The sequence below is a fragment of the Scleropages formosus genome, chromosome 12, assembly GCF_900964775.1.
Source record: "Scleropages formosus chromosome 12, fSclFor1.1, whole genome shotgun sequence".
NCBI lineage: Eukaryota > Metazoa > Chordata > Actinopteri > Osteoglossiformes > Osteoglossidae > Scleropages > Scleropages formosus.
This window is the reverse complement of record NC_041817.1, coordinates 9,592,880-9,615,160: the sequence shown is the minus strand read 5'-3', so window position 1 is coordinate 9,615,160 and position 22,281 is coordinate 9,592,880. Positions and strand designations below refer to the sequence as shown.

General features: G+C 43.4%; 1 protein-coding gene across 2 annotated transcripts in view; it reads left to right on the top strand.

The window, feature by feature from the left end:
• Window positions 1–20,886, top strand: part of LOC108929537 (serine/threonine-protein phosphatase 2B catalytic subunit gamma isoform-like) — a 37,738-nt gene extending 16,852 nt beyond the window's left edge. The window contains exons 3-14 of one of the 2 annotated variants that reach the window (XM_018744144.2): window positions 2,604–2,728; window positions 6,781–6,892; window positions 9,289–9,434; window positions 9,898–10,037; window positions 10,387–10,464; window positions 10,610–10,704; window positions 11,138–11,263; window positions 11,698–11,775; window positions 14,022–14,106; window positions 14,363–14,460; window positions 16,267–16,293; window positions 19,217–20,886. In XM_018744144.2, coding sequence (XP_018599660.1) covers window positions 2,604–2,728; window positions 6,781–6,892; window positions 9,289–9,434; window positions 9,898–10,037; window positions 10,387–10,464; window positions 10,610–10,704; window positions 11,138–11,263; window positions 11,698–11,775; window positions 14,022–14,106; window positions 14,363–14,460; window positions 16,267–16,293; window positions 19,217–19,398 — 1,292 coding nt within the window. In that variant the 3' untranslated portion in view covers window positions 19,399–20,886. The remainder of the gene's footprint in view (window positions 1–2,603; window positions 2,729–6,780; window positions 6,893–9,288; window positions 9,435–9,897; window positions 10,038–10,386; window positions 10,465–10,609; window positions 10,705–11,137; window positions 11,264–11,697; window positions 11,776–14,021; window positions 14,107–14,362; window positions 14,461–16,266; window positions 16,294–19,216) is intronic. The other variant, XM_018744145.2, reaches the window with a different exon arrangement.
• The last annotated feature ends 1,395 nt before the right edge of the window (window positions 20,887–22,281 follow it).

Sequence of the window (22,281 nt, the reverse complement as noted above, 5' to 3'; positions counted from 1 at the left end):
AGCTACTGTGCGGACACCTCATAGCACACAGAATGAATCCCACGCGCCCAATGATGGTGGTGACATCAGGTGGTTGACTGGCTCAGTGGCCCTGCATGCAAAGCTTGCTGCCAACTACATCACTGTGGCCTGCGATGAGTGTTGGATGGGTGTTTCTGGTTGGCTGCTGTGTGTAAAATGCTTAATAATCTTAATTCAGTGGAGAAAACATTTGGTGTTAAAGGCAGCCCGCGGAAATGGCTAAATGAAATTATTATAGCTGTGTAATGAGTAAATATATGATCCCCTTGAACTCTGACAGTAGTGCCATCGTAGGGTGTGAGCACAGCATAACTGTAAAACGATTGACTGTTCTGTGTGGTTTTAAGTCAAGCATTAATGAAACGTATTACATATATTGACAGTATTGATTTGAGGCTATTAGCATCTGAAAGCAGGGACATGAATACCTTGGTTCCACACTGAATTTGTCCTTGAGTGAATGCAGCTGGGCAGAGCAGAATGAAAGCACAGTAAGCGAGGACTGGTTCAGAGTGCCTTGGATCTTGCTTCAGCCCACAGCGTATAGAAATGCTTACAGAAGTAATAAGGACAAAAGGTAAGCAAATGCAGATGAATGTACACAAGCATTCAATAGACATGTTATGTCAGATGCCATTAAAGCTGTCCAAGTCCTGATGCAGGTATTCACAAGCTCTGGACTATTGCCAGTTGAAGGCTCATGCTCATTTTATAAACTTGATGTTACGAAACAAATGTTATGCCGGTCCAAGGTCGGAAAGTGTGCGTTATGATTTCATTTTGACTGAATAGTTCCTTTTAAAAAATAGTTTTATAGAGTGCTTTTTGAAATGCCTCAAGGTTGAGAAAGTTTTATTGTTCGGAACATGTTGAGCAACATGCAATGGAAAAAATGCGGACTAAAGATTTTCTTCATCTGTTGACAGTATACTTCTAGCTTATATAAGAACTTCCAGAATCAGTTGTATATTTCTGCTGCAGTGTCAGTGGTTTTTCTGTTTCTTAAAGATGCACCATCACATTTTTCTCTTGTATTCACTTTTTGTGTTCTTGTTTCTTGCAATCATTTTCCCTATGTTAAATACACGGAAATACAGGGAATTTAGTTACCATTACCATGAGGCGTGTGGCACAGCAGTGATGCGGCACAGCTGAGCAGGGTGCAGTTGAGCCAAACAGCATGGCTCCTCCACACCCCTCCCTCAGAGGTGCCTGGCCGGCCCAGCTCACTGTTTACTCAGTGCCTGTGGCACTGGGGCCCCTCTGGGTACCGTTATTTACATCTCTCTGACAGTCGCTATTCCTGCGCACCATCGCAGACAGCTGCTGTTGCCATTGCTGCTCTCGCAGAACAGTAGTAAGCTGGCCCTCTATTCCTCAATCTGGCGAATATGGATAAGCTGCCTTATTTACTTTTTCTTTACTGTGGAGGCTGGAAGCTTGCAACAGCAGTGTGCATTTCAGTCTCGACCCCCCCTCCCACCTCCCTACCCCATTCCCTGCAGCTCACTGAAGCAAGCTATTGCAGGTTGTCAAGGTTGCCCAGAGGAGAGAGCGAAGCAGGCTGGCATCTGCACACTCTGCTTGCTGCCAGGCTAGAAGCTCCTGTTCTCCTTCCATGGTGTCTCTGCTTCAGAGTGACATTTCTGTACAGGCCATGCTGTTGCACTGCTGCATACATGAAGGAGCAGAGATATGTAGTCGACCTCTGCTATTGAGTGCTGTGGTATCTTAAACCAAGACCAGGATGCAGCAAAACAATTCTGGCCTTCATAGTGGGACCACATACATTTCAGTAGTCCATTCAAAAAGTGTTGCCCTCAATTCCTAAAGGGTTTAGTCAGAGCTGATTTTTCATTCACACCCGTTTCCTTTCACTAAATCTAATTAATAGGTCATTTCCTGGACAGCTTAAAAGGATGTCTTCTGAAATATTGCTGTAAAATGGGGCAAGTCATAGCATAGTTGATGAAAGATCTGAAGGCCACAGGATCGAATCCCACCTAGTGCTGTTGTACCCTTGTTCAAGTTCCTTACCCTAAGTTAAGATTACTTACTTACGCTTACTACCCCTCTTGGGGCATAGGCCGTCAACAAGGGCTCTCCAGGCATCTCTGTCCTGGGCCAGTTTTCCCCAGGTGTGGCCCATCCTCTTGGCTTCTGCATCCAGGTGGCGTTGCCATGTGTTTTTTGGCTGGCCTCGCGTCTTCTTGCCTTGGGGGTTTCACGTGAGGGCTGCTCTTGTAGTGTTTGAAGCTGGCTTTCGCAGGGTATGGCCGATCCATCGCCAGCATCAAGTTAAGATTACCCATCTGTATAAATGGGATAATAGTAGGTAGCTTAACGTTGTAAGTTGCCTTGGAGAAAAGTATCAGCTAAATGAATAAATGTAAATGAGTGTAGTTTTTTCATGAACTTCAGTATTTGAAAATTAATAGTCTTGACTGCATAATTAAGAAAAATGGTTCAAACACTACTGGCCAAACTGGCAAATGACCTCGTAAACTCTCTGTCGTCGTCTTGCCTGTATTTCCTGTTTTCTGCTGTATGTTAGAAATACCAACCTCTTTGTCTCTCCGCAGTGTGTGGCGATGTCCACGGCCAGTTCTTTGACCTGATGAAGCTCTTTGAAGTTGGTGGCTCGCCAAACAACACACGCTATCTCTTCTTGGGGGACTATGTGGATCGAGGGTACTTCAGCATCGAGGTGAGTGCGTCTGGGGTCGTGTGCAGCCCTCACAGGTTTTTTCATCACTGGAAGATCAAGATGGAAGCCTGCAGCTTGATAGGAGCTGTTTTTCCAATGTGCAGCTGATTCGGTGCCCAGGGTTCTGTTAGTTCTGCCTTGTCTGTAGGACTCTCTACTGTTCTTATGAGCAAACTCTTTTCAGAGGCACCCATCAGAAGGCTTCGCTTTCTCCACTTAGTTATTTGGTTCTGCTGCCCTTTGGCCTTGTAAAAACCTCCCTGTTCTGATGAGGGTATGACTGAGTGCGGGTGCATTCCCATCCAGGTACTAAGCCTGGCACATGTGCTGTGCTCCGTAACTACCATCCACAAGGGTCATTTCTAAAGCAACTGGTTGGAGCATTGCCGTGTACAGTCGCATGCAATGTGTCAGTCCACTTCATTTCTCTCACTGATTGGGCTCATCTAACACCTTTATGCTGTCTCAGTAGTGTGGTGAACCATTCAGCACGTTTGGCAGTAGGTCTTGATCTGCTTTTACACACCGTCTTACAACAATAGTGAATAAAGAACAGGAGTGTCAGTCTGCAGTATGGTTTATTTTCCCAAGGGGATTGTTAGTAAAAGAAACCTGAAGTTGAACCTCTCTCTGCTCTCCTCTGTCCTCAAATCAGAGGTGTATTGCTGCTGGGTCTTCTTTAGTAAAATCAGTTGGAAATGGGGGCAGAATTTCTTAGGAAACTGCTGTCTTGTGAAGCATCTTGAATGATGCTTTTTAAATTTTTTTTTTTTTTTTTTTAATACTTCAATCTCCAATTAATCTAAGCCTTCTGCAGTTTTTTTTTTTTTCCATACACTTGTTCATAGACAATGCCTAAGAGGTGCTGACAGTTGTCTTCTGTTGTATCCCAGCTGTTTAGATGGATGGTGAAGAACTCACTTAAAATACATATCTAGAACATGCTTTCAAGCAAGGGCCTGAAGCAGCTGCATATGCAGCACACCCTAAAAATTCATATATATTTAGTTTATTTCTATATTCATTTTTCAGTTGCTGGTCTTTTAGGCCATTGACCAGTGTTTTTGTACTTGGTGTCATTACCATTTTTGGATCCTTAAAAGCATTTATAGAATGTCAGAAAACTGAAAAGAAAAATCTGGAGGAACCTATAAGGAAAATATGTGGTGCCCATGACAGTACACCCAAAAGCACCTTAAAGGAGATTTGATTTCTTCCCTCATTCTGCAGCTCAAAATGCTGAACTCTGCTTTGTTTGAACTGCTATTCATCATACTTATTTAAACTGACCAGAGAACAGCTTAAGTTTTTTTTGGCGCCTCTTTGGTGTCTGGGGTTTCCTCTATATGGTGATGAGTTCGATCACAGCTGGGTGGCTGAGGCACGCCCCGCTCTCAGGGCATCGATTTCCGCTGCCTGTGTTCCAAGTTTTGCTTTTGATGGGCACAAGGGGGGATCTGGCTAAATGTCAGAGATGAAAGCGATGGCGTGAAAGAGCAAGGAGCCGTGGCAGAGCGGAACTCCCAGATGCAACTGGGGATCAAACCCACCCCCTGCCTGTGTGTGTACCCTGGAGACTAAGATGTGCTTGTGGGGCAAAACTCAAATGTTTATATAGTTAATACATATAAGGTGTAACTGGGACTGAGTGATGTTTTAGCCTCATGCTGTGTTGGGTGTTCGTTGATGCCAAGTCCTGCCGTGACTGGATGAAGTATTGGGCTTTGCCTCAGCGCACAATTATTTGTTCTCTTTTTTTATAAGAGACAAAACGGCTTTTCTGACAGTTGCTTTTTGCTTGTTGACTGACTTTTTATATTTATAGCAGACTTGATTTTACTTTAGCAGCTTGTGTAAGTACCTTACCTAATGGTACAACACTTATGTTCCTCCTGGGACTTCAGCGTGCAGAACATAAGTCCAGGTCTTTAGCCACTGTCACCTGCAGAACTTTACCAGGCATTACTGAATGCTGTTTGTATACTGTTACAGTTCAGTCTAGGGTTGGACCCCCATCTTCCATTTCTGCTGGCTGGTAACAGTTGGATGACACTTAGTCTTCCCAGCTTCACCTTTGAAAAGAGAGACAGACACACCTGCCCACAAACAAAATATTACAGGCCTTTGTGCCAAGGCCACAATAATACACATTTCAAATGTCCTGCCCTGATGAAAGGGTCAGTAGTTTCACCACCCATTACTCTAAAAGCATATGTAGATGAAAACCATTTTGGGATCTTGCAGTGCTGGATGTGCCCTTGGAAACCCAACGGTCTATGGCTGCGTGCCCTGTGGGCTCCCAGAAGGCTGAACAAGCCTCGGGCCTCATTCGGACAGGACGCTCCGTTACATGTGCAGTGTACGGAAATGGCTCAGACTGGGCTAATCATGTGATGTAAGTGGCAAAGCTCGTCATGGGCCAGGCCGCCTGAGGAAACAGGAAGTTGTGCCTGAAACCAGTGAGACGAGCTCCGCTTTAGCCACACCACTTTTTGCCCCAAGCACCTTTGTTGAAGTTACACTGGTCCTTTTCGAGTAGTTAAGCACTTACAATGATGATGTTTCCGTTAACATGAGTGTGACATCCTAGAGAGTGAAATCAACTTGATGAATTAAAGTGTCAGCTCTGTGACTGGAAGAAATATTAATTACCAGCATCTTAATGAGTGTAAATGATTGGATTACAAGTTCAGGCTAGTGATTTGACTCAGATGATCTGCCCCTGCCTCCTCCACCCTAGTTCTGTGCTGTCATTTCTGCAGTACTCTCTTATCCTGCTGAACACACCTACTTCTCCGCGGTCCTCATGGTGTCAGCTTAAATATTTACTGACGTTGCCATTCCTCAGTCTCTCAGCGGCGCTCCATCTGCAGTTTTGACTGATGACCTCTTATAGATCAGCCTGTATTCTTTGTGCCATCAGGAGGGAAAGACACAGCTCTCTAGTTCTCACGTTGTGCTTTTAAATTTTTTTTTTTTTTTTTACTGAATTACCTACCCTTGTAACAGGATTGCTAGAAAACAATTCCTGTTTTATAAAAGTTTTTATAAAGAAGTAAAGAGTAAGAATAAAATGTAAGCACTACAGAGTCCTCGAAAGGGTGTCTCTTTAGTCCTTTAAAATGGTAATCTGCACAGCACTCTTGTACTGGCCAGTTCAAAGCTTGTAGTGGTATTACAGCCAGCAGAGTGCCAACATACCTCACTTCACCTCCTAGCCCCCAGTTTGTGGTCTTTACTCCACATCGTTGTGTCAGAGTCTGCAAGCACGCACAATCGTTGCACTCTTTCGTGCCAAATTAGCGGTCTCCAGTTATTGCTAATACTTGACCAAACTCACTTGCTGCTTTCCAGGAAGCCTGAATGAAGGCATTGCTCCTAAACACACAGTGATTGCAGCTGGGGGGGTGAAACGGCTCAGTCACAAAGCCCGATGCCCTCAGGCTGAGCACCTTCGCCAGGAGGCCCCCGAGAGCTCTGCGATCTGAGGCTTTTCTCTGGGATTTTGTTCTTTGCCCTGTTCATTTGGTGCCTGATCCCACTTTGAATGCACACCTGTTAAGGCTCCATCTAATGCTGCCTTTAAATACAGAAGGGGAGAAAAAGCGAAAATAAATAGTGTAATGAGTTTGGTCTGACTCCTGCGGTTCCTGTCTTGGATGCCGCAGTCTCATTAACAGAGAGTCGTTGTTCTCGTGTCTAACATCTGAGAATTCAAGAGGGATTAATCACTGAAATTAATGACTTTATTTTGAAAAGTGTTCACTTCCAAAAAAATCCACTAATCAATGGAGTTTGTTGACACTCTATAAAAGGTTGGTTGGTTCATTTTTTTTTTTTTTTTTTTGCATGCTTTCACTAGGAAGACTTGTAGTTCAAAGGCAAAACTTGACCTCAGGCACATCCTCAGATTATATGTACCCTGCTGACCTGCTCTACATTGTTTATAGGACAAAGGAACTTTAGATCGAAACTAATTCAGAGTTTGTAACAAAGTATTTGTGGTTATTCTCTGTGGCCTAATCAATGCGGTCTTTTTCTCTCCCATTCAGTGTGTGTTGTTCCTCTGGGCCCTCAAGATCAACCATCCGACCACACTCTTCCTCCTCAGAGGCAACCATGAGTGCCGCCATCTCACAGAGTACTTTACCTTCAAGCAGGAGTGTAAGTGTGTCCTGTCGTGTGTTTGCAGAGCGGTTAGCTTTAAATGTTCCTAAATTTCACACGTCTGCAACTATGTCTCTTCTCGTAATTTATTGCACAAATTGTGTTTTCGATGAGATATACGTCGCTTTGGAGAAAAGCGTATGCTAAGTGAATAAATGTAAATGTAGGGGTAGTTCCAGGCTTTACAAGAAATCTCAATGTATGTGTATGTGTGATATGGCAAATGTATTTTAGTTTTGTCTGTCTTGTGTATCGTCAAGTTTGGTACGTGACCAGGAACATAGTGGGGGGTGAGGGGCGATGGGGGGCTAAAGTGGCTTATCCCAAATCGAGCAACACTTAGAGCAAACTTGGAGGAAATTGACATCTTTAGCCTGATGAACATGGTGCTCTCTGGTGTTTACTGAAATGTAGGAGCTGCAGAGGTGAAGGTGATGGGAGGGTGGTGGTGGTATGGGGGTTGGGTGACACCCCCCCAGCTTCCTGCTGCGTGGCATTTGGCAGGAATCTGTCCCCAGCGGAGGGGAGAGCCGACAGCCGCTGAGCCTGACGTGGGTTGGGGCGCAGTCCTGGGGCAAATGTCATGCCTGTCCACCTCCACCCACACTTTTAACAGCCAGAAAGAAAGGGATTTACCTTCAGCTCTTCTAGATTAATTTTTTTTAATGTGTGTGTAATTTATTTCTGGTGAGGAAATTCAGCACAGTTTGATACGAGCACTGAATGTACAGGGCAGATTAATTGGCAGCACATTTATTTATCCCCTTCATGTTGCTTTGCCAGTATGGCATGTATGTGTGGGGTGCCGGTGTTTACAAAGTCCACGTGGAAAGTCCCTCTTTCATTAGCTGCTGGAATAATCTTGACACCTTAAAAGCCGGGATGTCGGCCTCTATATATAGCTTGGCTCGAATGTGTGTCTGAGAGGCAGCATGTCTCTGCTTTTGTCCCACCACTGGGCTTATGCAGTATGTGTGTCAGGTTGTTTCTCCGTTGAGAGCCCTCTCCTTTGTGGGTTGCGTTTGCATGAGAAAGCCCACTAGTACCTTACGGCTCTTCTTGAATATGCAGCATTTTGGTACATGAACAAACACAGATGTTACGGGCTGTGCTTCCGTGTTTGTGACGAGAGGCTGAAGAGCTGTACAACACAGCAGTCTTCCAGGTGCGGACTGTTAAGACGTGAACACCCAAAAGAGCCCCGTCGATTTGCTAGCTGTAATGTTACTTAATAGGATCTGAGGGTTAAATGGATGAATGATTATCATAGAAAACCTTGAAAGGGAAATGTTTTATGCAAATGTGTTTTAATGGGGGGAAAAAAAAAACTCATTAGCATGGATAGAGGCCAGTTATGTAAAAAACATGAAATGTTTAGATTTGTCCGTATTAGGACCCAGCCTCACATTATGCAGATAGCAGGATAATTGGGTTGGGCTGCAGGGGGTTTGATCCGAGACCCATACATGTCTCATGAAGACAGAAACTCTGAAAATTGCTAACAGCATGGAATGCGTTCGTTCTTCAGTCTCATTAGTAAGTGGATGCAGATTTATGTGGCATTGGAAAGATTTGAGATTAAGAGAGAAACTAGGGCTGTTGGGGTATTTCTGACCAAAGTTTAACACACTAATGAAAGTGGGTACACTTTCTTACAGCATACTACAGATATAAGATGTATAGTATGTCCCTGGATTAACATTTTTGTGATTGTTCATTTACTCCTCTTGGTCAGGCCTGTCAGAGCAGTTAATGGAATATTCACCAAATGGTGACCTGTGTACCTCAGTTCAGAGAAAGTGACAAAAGCATGGGCTGTTCATCTTGCTCACTTTGTTTGTAGAATATTGTAAAACCTCTTGGCTTGTTGCTATCCCTTGCTATAGTGAAAAAGGAGTAGACAATGCAGCTTTTGCATTAATCTGGGATCTGAGTACAGTGCCTGCCCTATTTCTGTTCTCTGGTCACTGTGGCGGTAACTAAGATTTGTCCCCTGGAGCTGCTGAAGACCCCCGAAGGCAGTTACTGTTATGGTCTTACGCTCGTGTTCTGGACAGCCTCCCTCCCCTGTGACAGCATGCTAATGGCCAGGGAACAGGCCCTAATTGTAAAAGAACAAATAGCACCTAGTGCCAAATAATTAATCCAGGGACAGCTCTCTTGTGCTCACTCCTATCATGGCTTAGTGGGGTGTATACCAGACGTTACAGCGTTGAATAAATATATAGATGGATAGACGAATATCTATAGAAAATTATGTATAGGTCTTTATTGTTGAATTATTTTATTATATTTGTCAAACGTAGTAGAGATATGAGTGGACCTCACGAATGTCAACATGATAACAGATGGCGTTATGTAGTGCAGAGGCTTCTCAAACGTGTCATTTTCAGGTAAAATCAAGTACTCAGAGCGTGTGTACGATGCCTGCATGGAAGCATTTGACTGCCTGCCCCTGGCTGCCCTCCTCAACCAGCAGTTCCTGTGTGTACATGGAGGCTTGTCCCCGGAAATCAACTGCCTGGACGACATCCGAAAAGTAAGTCCCACTGTAAGCTTTCCTTTGCTGTGGGTTACAGGCCATAATCTGTGCAGCTCTTACCTTCCCACGTATGCTTGTGCTGAGGGCCATACTTACTTTTTTGTAGTTTATTTTCCTTTAAAGCATTTTACAGTGAATAGTGAACAAACCATGTAACTTTAGGCCACCCCTTTCCGATCCCCACCCACCTGGGACTAATACACTAAAGTACAACCTTTAAATAAAAAGGTTGCTTATATACACATGCATACATATGTCTATACAAACACGTACATGTTTATGTATGTATACAGTGTCAAAAAAAAAAATATTCACCTCCTTGGAGTTTTTCATGTTTCATTGTTTTACAGTATTGAATCACTGTGGATTTAATTTGGCTACAACTCCAAGTGCTCAGGACAGAATAGTCTTGACCAACACAAATTCCGAAAGGCTGTATTAAACATTTTGTGTTCTGCAGTTGGACAGGTTTAAAGAGCCGCCAGCATTTGGTCCTATGTGTGACCTGCTGTGGGCTGACCCTGGGGAGGACTATGGCAGCGAGAAGACCCCTGAACACTTCAACCATAACTCTGTCCGTGGCTGCTCTTATTTCTTCAGGTAGGAGTTGCATATGACAGCCTATGCGAAGCCACTTCAAGCATGGGTAATTTTTAGCTGTGAAAATATTGCCGCTTAACATTAAACCCTAAAAAATAAGGGCGGCTGACAATATAGTGCTTTTGAACGTGCAAAACTCATTGACCATACCACTGATGCATGTCAAATGGCCATAGTAAAGATGGGAAATCAACATATTGTCTCAAATACTACTGTGCCTCAAATAATTTCACAGTTTATGGTTTCAGGGTTAGATGCTGAGCTCTTCCATGAAACAGTATGACAAATTCAGCATTCTTTACTTCCATATTGTGGCTGAAGTATTTTTTTTTTGTTTCTTCCCTTTCAGTTACCATGCAGTATGTGACTTTTTGCTAAATAATAATCTCTTATCAGTAATTCGAGCACATGAAGCCCAAGATGCAGGGTAAGTGTAAACTCTTTTCTCTATATTTAAATTTTTACCTTTCTCACTGTGTTCTTCATAGATTCCTTTTGACATAATGGGGATGCTCGCATTTGAATACGTTATAATTACTGTGTATTTTACCCATTTTACCCTCCCTGTCTAGGTACCGAATGTACAGAAAAAGCCAGACTACAGGTTTCCCATCATTAATCACTATCTTTTCAGCACCAAACTACCTAGACGTTTACAACAACAAAGGTAGGTTCATGGGATGTGTGTGAGGGGCTCTTCTCATTACACTGTTGGCCTGTTGGTGATTAATGGTGGTCATTAGCAGGTGGTTGTCAGTGAATGTTCACATCTATCTCTGAGGGAATGAGAGAGAATATGTGAGCTCTTCTGTGCCCTTGTGCCATGAGAGCTTTAACCTCTCTGCCTCCACCAAATGCCAATTGTGGTGCCATGCTGCTCCCAGAATACCCTTAGAGGAGTCAGCACTCGCTGGACGAGCAGCAGGGTTCAGCTTTCACTCCTGCCCAGGCTATTGCCAGTGCTCCGTGTCAGCCTATTTTAAAATGTAAGCCAAAGCCTTTGCCCATATGAAGGGGAGGAAGTGTTCACCCGCCTGAAGGCGGGCCTGTCACCCGAGTCCACCACCGGGTTACAGCGTCCACTCTCCATTTACTCTCAGCTGCTGTGTTGAAATACGAGAACAATGTGATGAACATCCGGCAGTTCAACTGTTCTCCACACCCCTACTGGCTGCCCAACTTTATGGATGTCTTCACATGGTCCCTGCCCTTTGTGGGTGAGAAAGGTAAGCATCTCACCTCCTACTGGCACCCCTGATTTAGTATGTGGGTTTTGTGGTTACAGCAGCCAGGAAGTCTCTTATGCAACTGTTCACTATTGCGTTTGGTTGGTATTACTGTATGCCCAGTGGCCACAGCAGTACCCAGAGTTGCTGGAACCTTTAAGTTTCTTCTCTCTTTAAATCTTCAGGACTGCTTGGCCTGAAAGATACTGGGACTATAGACCTGATTCTTCTAAGTGCATGTTTCATCTAGTCATGGATGATACAATTATACTGAGATGGTTACATACCCAGTTCTTTTATTGTAGAGCCACAAGGTTAAGAACAAGAGCATCATTTTAGTCTTTGTTTTCTGGAGGCCACAGATTTCAGCCCTGAGACTCATACTAAGATTTTTGTATAGCAGAGGCGCTAACCTGCATGCTGTTTTCTCACAGTGACCGAGATGCTCGTGAACGTGCTCAATATCTGCTCCGACGATGAACTCATGTCTGAAGGAGACGACACGTGTGAGGGTAAATGTAACAGCTTAATGCCCTTGTCATTTTTACTGGGTGGGAAACTTCTAACTAAAACAGCTCTCAATCCCTTAGTTTGAAAAGTGTGTTATGGAAAACCAAGCAAAGAAATCACATTCAGGATACGTAACCCACTACCAAGCTTTCTCCTAGATATTTTTTTCATCGTGTCTTCTTTGCGTTTAAAGAAACATGTTACGATGGTTTTACACCAAAGATAACATACCTCTTGCTTACAAGACTCTGGCAGCCACATCTTATCCATTGCCTATATGGTCTTGTTACGTGAGTAATAATGCTACGTGCAATCTTGTAACTTTTATATTTAACACATCAAATTGCATACACAAGCACAAATGGGGGGAAAAAAAGAACTTGAATTATGGGGAAGGCCTTTTGTAATCAATTCTTGGTCAGTTTAGGCAGAACTAGGCAGCTGTTTATTTAGATTTCCAGTTAGTTCATCATTAAGAGTGTGATTCTTATATTTTTGCGTGATTATGTCACAAGAGTTTTCCTGCATCTTGCTTGTTGAAACAAACATGACTTGCTCTGCTGTTTGGCCACAGTGTTGTGGGACCAGAGCTGAAATGTAATGCCTGGCCATCCACACAGACCCCATGTTAAGTCTACAGATGAGCAATGCCCAAAATCTGTGCTAGATTTTGTGTGGTGTTTTGAAGGATCCCGAGTCATTTCCTTCATTTATTTTCAATTGCTGCATTGGCCACTAGCTGCACTGTACAAATATGATGGTCCTGTGGAAGGTAAGCATAGTGTTAAATAATGAAGCTGCTTCTCCCTCTTCTAGATGTGCTTGTTGAGCTGGCAGCACACTTACATTCTGGTTTGTCATGTGTTATATGTGATATCTTTTAGGTGGCTGGTGTGTACATCTTATTGGACATGCCACCCTTGAAGCTATATGCTTTCTAGAATAGGCTCCCGATCACTGCAGTACTATTTGGGTTAGTGGTTATTGGAAAGTTAAAGTTGAAACATGTCATATGTAGAGCTACTTCTTGGTTGGCAGTTATGTACCACATAATATAATGCATTAGTTTGTGTGCAGTAGTCTTTCCCTTCCCGTTTTACATGCTCTAAGTGCCGTTAGTGTTAATGAGCTGTGAAGTAGCATCAGCCAGATCTTGACAAGTCAGCTGTGTCCGTTGAGTAGTTGCTGTGATATCTGGACAGGATCATCTGGAAGCTTATGATGTTAACTGTGTGTAGATAGCTCAGTTTTACCCTCCTCCTCGCCCTCACTGCAAAGAGCACCATGGCAGCAGACTCGGATTGTTTGTAAAAAGGCAGAGTCCACCTGCTAAGGCCAAACCACTAACACACAACTGTGATTATTACACTCCGTTTCTCACTTTTTTCAAGAGGGACAAATATGCTTTTGTCTCTGCAAACCCCTACTGTGTTGATGACACAAGGAGAAAACCTGAGGTTTCAGGCTTTCCGCTTGACCTTCTGATGCCAAATAAAGATCTAAGAACATGTGCAGACATCAAAAAGAGAGGACTGGAACTAATGTCTGCTGTATTTTTAAATTGTCTAACATCTGTTATATTTCATGCTCTGATAACTCCTAAGCAAACAAGACATAATGTCTAAACCGAAGAAGCATTGTTTATGCACTGTCTTTGTCATTGTGATGATTACCCAAGTAAAGGCAAAGTTCTCACAGATATACCAATGTGGCTGAAAAGTAACTGGGCAGAAAGAGGTGCAGCTCTAAGGATGTGTTTGAGCTGACACACTTTTGTGTTTGTTGACGGGTCATTGATAATTTAGAAAGACCCTAAACCCAGAGCAGTCAGCGGAAAGACTGACAAGGGCTTGCTCTTTTGATAAGTCCATTTAAAGCCAAACCACCTGAACTTTGTGTTGTCCCAGTACAGCCCTCCCTCTTGTGCTCCCCTACAGAGTTCCATTTAACATATCTCAAGGAGCTTTTCTCTGCAACAGGCACACAACTCCTGTGCTCTCACACTGCCTTTTTATTTTCAGAAGTAGTAGTGGTGAAACAGCATATGGTATGGCTGTGTGCAGCACGCTTCACTGTGTTCTGTCATTTGCTGTACAAGTCCGACAGGCATCGTTGGAAAAAACACACAGTTTAGCAGAGATCACTACCATTGACTTTCGGTTGAAGGTCATTTCTTTGGAAAATAAAAGGCCCCTTTCCTGGTGACTCGAACAAGGACAGACTTGCTCACACTACTTTCTTTTAACAGGTGGCACCCCAGCCGCGCGGAAGGAAGTCATCAGGAACAAGATCCGTGCCATTGGCAAGATGGCCAGAGTCTTCTCTGTACTCCGGTGAGTCTCTGGTGTCCTTGGGCAAACGGAGCCAGAGGAGATGGTGGTTTTCATCTTAGCCAGCATAATCATGACAGATGCTTTTAGAGGTCCTTGGGCTCAGTGTTTCACTGTGATTCAACTAAGAAGTACTTTGCTTATGGTTCTGTCCTTGGTTTTGCACTATGCTCAGGATTGGTCAGCTTCCACTGCTTGGTTTTTGCGATGAGGAGCACACCAGTGTGTTTTGCACTGATATGGGTGCGTGTATCCGCAGAGAGGAGAGTGAGAGTGTACTGCAGCTTAAAGGGCTGACCCCCACGGGGACCTTGCCTCTGGGAGTGCTTTCTGGAGGCCGGCAGACCCTACAGAGTGGTAAGCGCCCCTCTCCTCCTCCTGTTCTTCTTCATGTTCACACTCCAAAGTAGCAGGGAACACAGTCCTCCACCTAAATCTTACTTAAACAGTAATTTTTTAAGGCCTTCAGGCATTAAAGAATTTTATTTGACTGCAAAGTTATATGAATGAGTCCAGTGTTAAAGTATAATCTCTCTGTTAAGGATGTACAGTATTTTTATGCTTCTTTTTGGAGTCACTAACTTCTGATTAGTTATGAATTTACTCTCCTTGAATAGTTTCCTGCATATGAGAGAGGGGTTGACCTGATTACACAGTCATTGAATACACTGATGTACCAGTGTAAGGACCGTGTTTCTGCATAGCTGGAAACCACCTTCCCTTGCTTCCATGTGTCTGAAGGGGATGGGTTATCAGCATGGGTCCAACAAACTGCTTTTTCCCATGGTAATCATGAGCAACATTATCTCCCGCAATCTCCCTGGCTGATGTGGAGCGTGGCTTTAAGTGGCCAGGCGGCAGACAAACCCCTTGCGTGCTTTCAAGGGATCGAATTGAAATTCATCTAATCCCTACCCGCATCGGGCCTAGATATAAATACCGTAGAATATTGCCTGTATGTTTGGGCTGTGTCTTCTGATGTCTCCCTGTGCTCTTCAGCTGGTTATTCCTGACAGCCTCATTTCCATTTATTAACACCCAGGCTACTCCCAGGTCTCACTTTTCTCATTCTGAAATCCTCCTTGACCTAAATTCAGTTTGACTTTGAGATAATTAACGTGTGATCATGTGGGTGTTGTCAAACATTTAGTGGTGTTTCCACGCTGGCATGGTGGTCATGAGCTGCTGGGTGTAAAGTATAGTGACTGAATTTGCTCCTGCAACAGAATAATATAAATGTTTTTCCTGCAATAGCAATAGTACAACATGATAAATTTTGAGAAGTCAATCAATCTCTGATGGATACAGTTGAGATGAGTCAGGATTTAGGTGGCAGATTTAGACAGAACTACCTGCACAGTGAAATCTTGTTTGGCTTGTTGCTGATGTTGCCTGCACCATAAAATAAAAATGGAAATAAAAACTGTAGCTTGTGCTGCATGCGTGTGCATATTTCTCTTGAGTTCTCTTGATCAGTGTCTGATCAGCATCTTGCTTGTTTGCTATGACGCCGCGGGTCAGAGACATCTGTTTCATAGCGCAGGGGCAATTCCCAGGAACTTGATTGCAATGCCAAGCGAAAACTCCTGATGCACTCCATCTGCTGCTGCACACACACACACCACCTCTCTTTGCACGTCATTCTCACCATAACATTACTGTAAATGGTTGTTGGAAGCTAACTTTGACCTCATTATGGTGGCGTGTACCTGGTGCACTTTAAAGGGTTCAGGGGAGTCACCTTCTTGAAGTAAAGTTTTACTGTGTACTTTTAAGTTTTTACTGGTATATTTTTTTGTCTCGCGCAATGGTTAATAAATCAGGCAATCCATATCATAGTAGCAGTGGCAGTTGACTTATATTTATTCATTTAGCAGACACTTTTCTCCAAACCGACGTACATCTCATAGAAAACACAATTTGTGCGTTACGTTAGGAGAAAGACACATAGCTGCAGATGTGACTCAATTACAGTTACTTTCACCATATGCACCGATGTTTATCGTACAAGTGACAAACTTCTCTGTGTACATTTTGTTTCTCAGGATAATGTTTTTGGGGGAATGTGATGGAATGCGATGGATGTCTCTCGTTGCATTGATATGTGAATTCACTCTTTTTCCATTCATTCTCGGCATGGCTCAACTACTCACGCTTATACAGCCACCATAGAAGCAGAAGCGGCACGAGGTAATGCAAGCAGTCTGTGGAAGTCTCTCCGTGTTCTCCGTTGTCTAACCCCCTTGTCTGCGGTGTGGACTCTCCCGTTTCAATCTGCCTCCGTGTCATTCCTCTCTGTTTTTGTCGTCGTCTTTTTTTTTTTTTTTTTTTGTGTGTGTGTGAATTTCAATGTGTGTTACATTACATGTGTGGGGTACAGCCGCTCCTGCACCACCAGAGACAGCCACGTCAGGGAGGTGTTAGTGAAGCTTGCAATGGACTGCATCTCCGGATCATTCAGTATCTGCTTTAGGGATCTGGTCGTGTACAGCAGTGGAGCCTGTGCTGGAACCTTCGTGCTTTATTCTGCAGTGATGATGATGCAGTGTAGGCCTCCGTATTAACATACAATTGTTGACCCGGAGAGGATGAAACCCCGCTGCACACACCAGTGTGAGGTTGTCCTATGAACTGGAAAACTGAAGCCAGATTATTTTAAATAGCAGTCAAAACACACCTGTCTATGGAAAATGCATAGCTTGTCTTATTCTGTTTTTAATAGATTTAATTTTTAAAAAGTCACAATCATTGCTTAGGGGCCTGTTAATTTGTAATTCAAGAACGGTGTAGCAAGTGCCTGGCCAACTGCTAATCCATAATTTCTGGTGAATTAAGGTGTTGTCACAGCTTGTATTTCACCTGCTGAATGGTAATCTTTGAATGGTAGATAAAAGTTCCTGAGAGGAGCAGGACTCTTTCCACACTAAGGCAAAGTGCTGCTGTTCTCAGGAGCTTGCTCTGGCTCAGGCCCCCAGCAGCCCTCCCTCTTTCCAGCAGGTATTTATAGAGCCTAATCTCGTTACGTTTGCTTGCCACTTAATGCGGCGTGTGTTTATTGTGAAAGGAAACCCTTTGCCTCCAGCGGCTGGGTCCTTATGCACCGGGCACATGCACATACACTGGGCTCCTCGTGGGCCATCCTGGTTCGCTGCCTGAGTATGGCTGGACTCTTGGACATGAAAGAGGGCCATTTTCTGTACGTACCCACCTGTGTGTGATAGCCTCGGCAGACCCTTCTATTATGTAGAACTTTGGGTTTCTTTTTTTTTTTTTTTTTTTTTTTTTTTTTTTTTTTTTTTTTTGTCCGTCTGTGTTTGGTACTTTGTGATCTGCACTAACGGTTGTCTTAAAAAACACCTGCCTGTAAGCACATATGCTCGTGATGCAGTGAACAACGGTTCCAAACTAGGCTCACATCTGAAGCACTTTTGATTTTATATATATAAAAAAAAAAAAAAAAAACCTTGATCCCTGGTGACGCCCATTTTCAGTAGTGGGACACCTTCAGTCGGCAGTATGGATGGGTCCACCAGTTGCTTCCCAGGCTGTGTAGTTCAGAGCTGGACTTCCTCTAAGTGGAACAATCACGCAGCTACAGCCAGTGGGTGACTTGATGCTCATTCACAATTAGGCCAGATAGCAGCTGGCATTTCCTTGCTTTATATTTAATTTTTTCATATTTATTCATTTAGCTGACGCTTTTCTCCTAAGCGAGTTAGTGTTAAGGTTACAATTATTTACCCGTTTATACAGCTGGGTAACTTTTTTTACTGGAGCAGTTTAGGATAAGTACCTTACTCAAGGGTACCACAGCTGGAGGTGGGGATCGAAACTGTCACTTCTGGATCCAAAGGCAGTAACTCTGACCGCTATGCTACCAGCTGTCCAGCTGTTTTCTGAAGCTGCTTTAGCACCAGGTGTTTTTTAAAACAATAACCTGCTATTTTGTATGTATTGTAAATGCTGTTTAACTGTTCGTAGCCTGCAGAAAGTGATGCTAACAGTGTAAAAAGACAAAGCAACGGCCTTTAATGTGTATAATATGGCGCCTGTGTACTTTCATGACGCTGGTAAGTTCTTATGCTGCATACACATTCAGCAAGCACATGCACATTACTGAGCACTTGATGTTCTAAGATTTATCATTTTGTGACCAAGTAACTAACTTCTGCTTGGGATGAGCACCTTTGGTATGCCTCTTATGGCACTTGCTACAGTCAACATGTACCACCTCGTGTTTCACTCGTTATTTGTGTTGTCACAGTATGAGTGATAGACTGCAGCTCCATTTCAAAACACACTTGACAGTAATTCCATGTGGGTTTCTTCAGTCTTGGCCAAGGAGGCAGTCACTCTGTTTACTCTGTTTTGTGTTGGCTTTCTGCTGCTGATGCTGCTGTTGACATACTGCTTACTTTACTGTGTTATGGTATAGTGTTGTTATGGCATATTCTAACCTGTACACAAGTTCACACAGTGAAATGGTTTTCAATCAATGTCCACAGCAATTTGGACCACAAGAAGTTAGGTGGGGGTAATTTGCATGTGATTTCTCTTCTCCCCACCCATCTCTTTTCATCCTCATGGATCTTCTTCCTTCAGCCTTCTGCACGTGCCAGATTTTCCTCTGTGCCATGGTGGAGGATATCAGTCATGTTCCCACCATCCCAAATGCTAATCAACAGTGTGTGACCCTACACACAGGCAGAAGGAAGCTGCCCAGCCCAATTACCCTAAGAACAACTGTCACGATGTCTCTGTGGGCAGATGCCCTTTGGGTACCCTCCCACACCCGCTATCCCCAGGGCTCACTCTAGCCTTGTCTCTCCTGTAACTTGTGTTCAAAGATGACATGTGTATTAAGATCTCAAGTCTGCAGAAATTGAGAGGGGGGGCCACAACTAACTGATTATATTAACTGAAAGTCTGTTATCGGTGTCTCAACAGAGGTGAAATCAGATTAAGGTTACTGATAGGCTCTTTCTGGAAATTAAGTTCTTCCAGCCAAAGACTTGAAGGCAGCTGGTCAAAGTGCTCTGGGGGAGACATTTAATTTTTCCCTACTGTTTCTCCTACCTTTTTCTCTCCCTGGATCCCCTTGTTGTCCTTGCAGCCATCCAAGGCTTCTCGCCCCAGCACAAGATCCGGAGCTTCGAGGAGGCGCGCGGCCTAGACAGGATAAACGAGAGGATGCCCCCCCGCAGGGACAGCCAGCAGGCCGACAGCGCCTCGCTCAAGTCCCTCAATGCAGCCAATTGCCCCAACAAGAATGGCACGGATCCCCCTGCACAGTAACGCCTGCTCACACGGCCCCATCCTACCAGGCTCACACATCTCCACTCTTTTTCTCTTACTGGAAGCCTGCGAAAGCCTTCTCCTCAGCCACTTGCTGCAGGCTAAGGACAGGTGGGCTGAATGCAGTCCCACCACCGCAACTACAACAACGGCAACAATAAACAAATACATCAGTGTATCTTTATTACATGATATGTATTAGGTTTGTGTAAATGGTTAAAGACAAACATGAAACGTCGGGGTTGGAATGCACACCCACTGTTAGAATCAAATGTGTGTTGGGAAATTTTGTAAGTTTGACTATGTATGGTACCATGAAGAGGGCATCTTTATTATTTGAGAGTTGTAGCTTTAAGTGATTTCCACTAGTGTTGTCTTACTTGCTTGGCAAAAAGGAACATTAGAGTGAATATACATACAGATGGTGACATGCACGCTCTTGAGGTGGTGTTTTCATGTGAAAGGTTTGTAATATGCATGTTGACCAAGGAACAGGAGGTGTTGCTTTATAAATTCAAGAGGTGAGAGATTTGGGAAAACTGCTCCAATTAGTTGCTTTAATACTGTTGGTGGACAATCATCAAAACAACTTAAATGGATACACTTGTTGGAGCTGCTTTGCTTTCACTATAGATATATTTATTAATGTATATTTCTGAGTGTTCCCTTATTTAAATGTGGGAGTTTTAAATTTTTTTTCTATTTTTTACATCCTGTAAGATCAGTCATGATAGTGAAATTAAGTAGCGTATGTCAAAAAAAAGCAGAGATTGGATCTCTGGCAATGTCTTTGTCTGATGGTTTGCAAGTTCTTGTTTGGTTTTGGGCTCTGCCAAGCAATGCGTTTTCCTGGCTCAACACTCTCCATTGCTGCCACATGTCCCAGAGCCTGTCTGCTGCGTTTGCCACTAACGCTTTCCTCCGGTGACGAGTAAGAGGGCAGGCAGGCCTGCAGTATTACTAAACCAAAGCAAGATGTGAAGGGACAGAATCATCAGCACTGTTCCATCAGCGATGAGATGCCAGAACTCCTGCAGGTGCTGACATTTTAGCTTCTGTGTCTCCAGGAAGTATGTGGAAGGAGGAGCTTGCTGGTCTTATGGGTATGGTTTTGTGAGGAGAGAGTTTGCTGATGAAAAGCACATTACTGAATAACTGCAGCAGAACAGCTAGAGGAGAAGAATCCTGTTCCCTCCGAAAACATCCGACACGCCAAAAAGAAGAGAAGAAAGTTTCCATGCCATGGGCTGCTACAGGATGCTCAGGCAATGGGAACACAGTTGACACAACAGCACTTGATGTTTCTAGAGCTTTACTGTTCAATTCAGTGCAGAGTTAATGCTTAAATTGTCAAGTCTTATCTCCACCTGCTCTTGATCTCTTATGAAAGACTCTTCGGAACTACATTGGGGCACTTTGTTTAGAGGAGCATAATAAATGAATAGCTGGCCTATGAAGAGCTGTTTTGATAGTTTCCAGCCGGAACAAGTAACAGAAGCTTTGGAGTAGGTCATAGAAACCAGGCTGTACTAGCATTTGAAATTGGGGAATTACAAGTTTTTTTTTTTTTTCGGGGGGGGGGGTTGTCGATGCATTTTTCAATGCACACGTTCACAGGCAGCAAACGCAACTAACGTGGTCAGTTTATTCAGTCTGAAAGACAAGTACAGAACGACACAAGGCAAAATCACCTCCAAAATGATTCTTTGCTTCGATATGTCCATTTTATGTCCTTATATTTGTATACTGAACAAAAGGTCTGATTTCACATCAGAGTTGTAGAGGTTTTTTCAGTGCTTTTCTTACTGCAGCAAAAATGCGTATTCTCAGGCTTGCAGAATAGCTGGAATCAAAAAAAGCCCACAGATTTATTTTTTAAAATCCGCTTTTTTTTTTTTTTTTTTTTTTTTTAACATTCTTCCAATGATGTGCTTACCTGATCCTGCAATCAAGGCATAAAGTCATAATTTACTTCATTTAAGTCAAGTCCAAGTTAGATGCCGTTTCGATTTAAAACACATTGACTTTAGGAATTCCTGCTGCCCCATGCCTGAAAACAAAAGCTCTTGCAGTTTGTTCCTGTTTTTAAGATTCTTGCTATTAAATTTTTCTCTCTATTACAGTATTTATAAAGTACAGGGGGAGTGGTGTAATCAGTGCACTTAAGTGGTTTTAACTCAACATCTTTCAGTCTTTATTCCAGTCTGCGGTGTATTTATAGAACGTTGTATTATGAATTTCCTATGTGATTTTGTATGTTTCTGAGCCATGCTTGCATTACAGAAATGTGCCATGCTGTTTCTGAGGGAAACATCTGTGAGAGCACCAAAGCTGAACAGATTTCACAGGGTGCGACCCTGTCACCAACAGCACGTTGCACCTTGTGGTCTGCCGCCAAAGGGGCTAATCGACGACGCTGCTTCAGAGCGACCCCAGATCGTTGGGTCATTTTGCAGTCCAGATACTTTTCATTGTAGTTAATATAATTATTCCAGGTCTGTCGCTGCAGGGCGCGTTCCGTTTCCTCCAGGGGTTGTGCATGCATGGCAGAGGTGTTACATTCACATTTGAATTCAATGAAATAAGAGCAGCGTGCACAAGTGGGGATAAGCAGGGCCCTACGGCAAGCTGCATTTCTGGCTTCCTGTTTGACTTTTTAAATTGATTGTGGAGAAACATGTTAAGGATTTTCTAATAGCTGTAAAACAAAGTAAAAAAAATATTGTCAAGTACTTGTATTGCAAGACCTCTTAAAAAAGTCTTGAATTATGTAGATGTTTTGCTCCAACAAATAAAAGGAAATCTATTCAAAATGTCTCTCTTTTACACAAATGACAATATTCCAGGCTCAATTTTAAGAAAAGCAGTTTTCCCCTACATGAA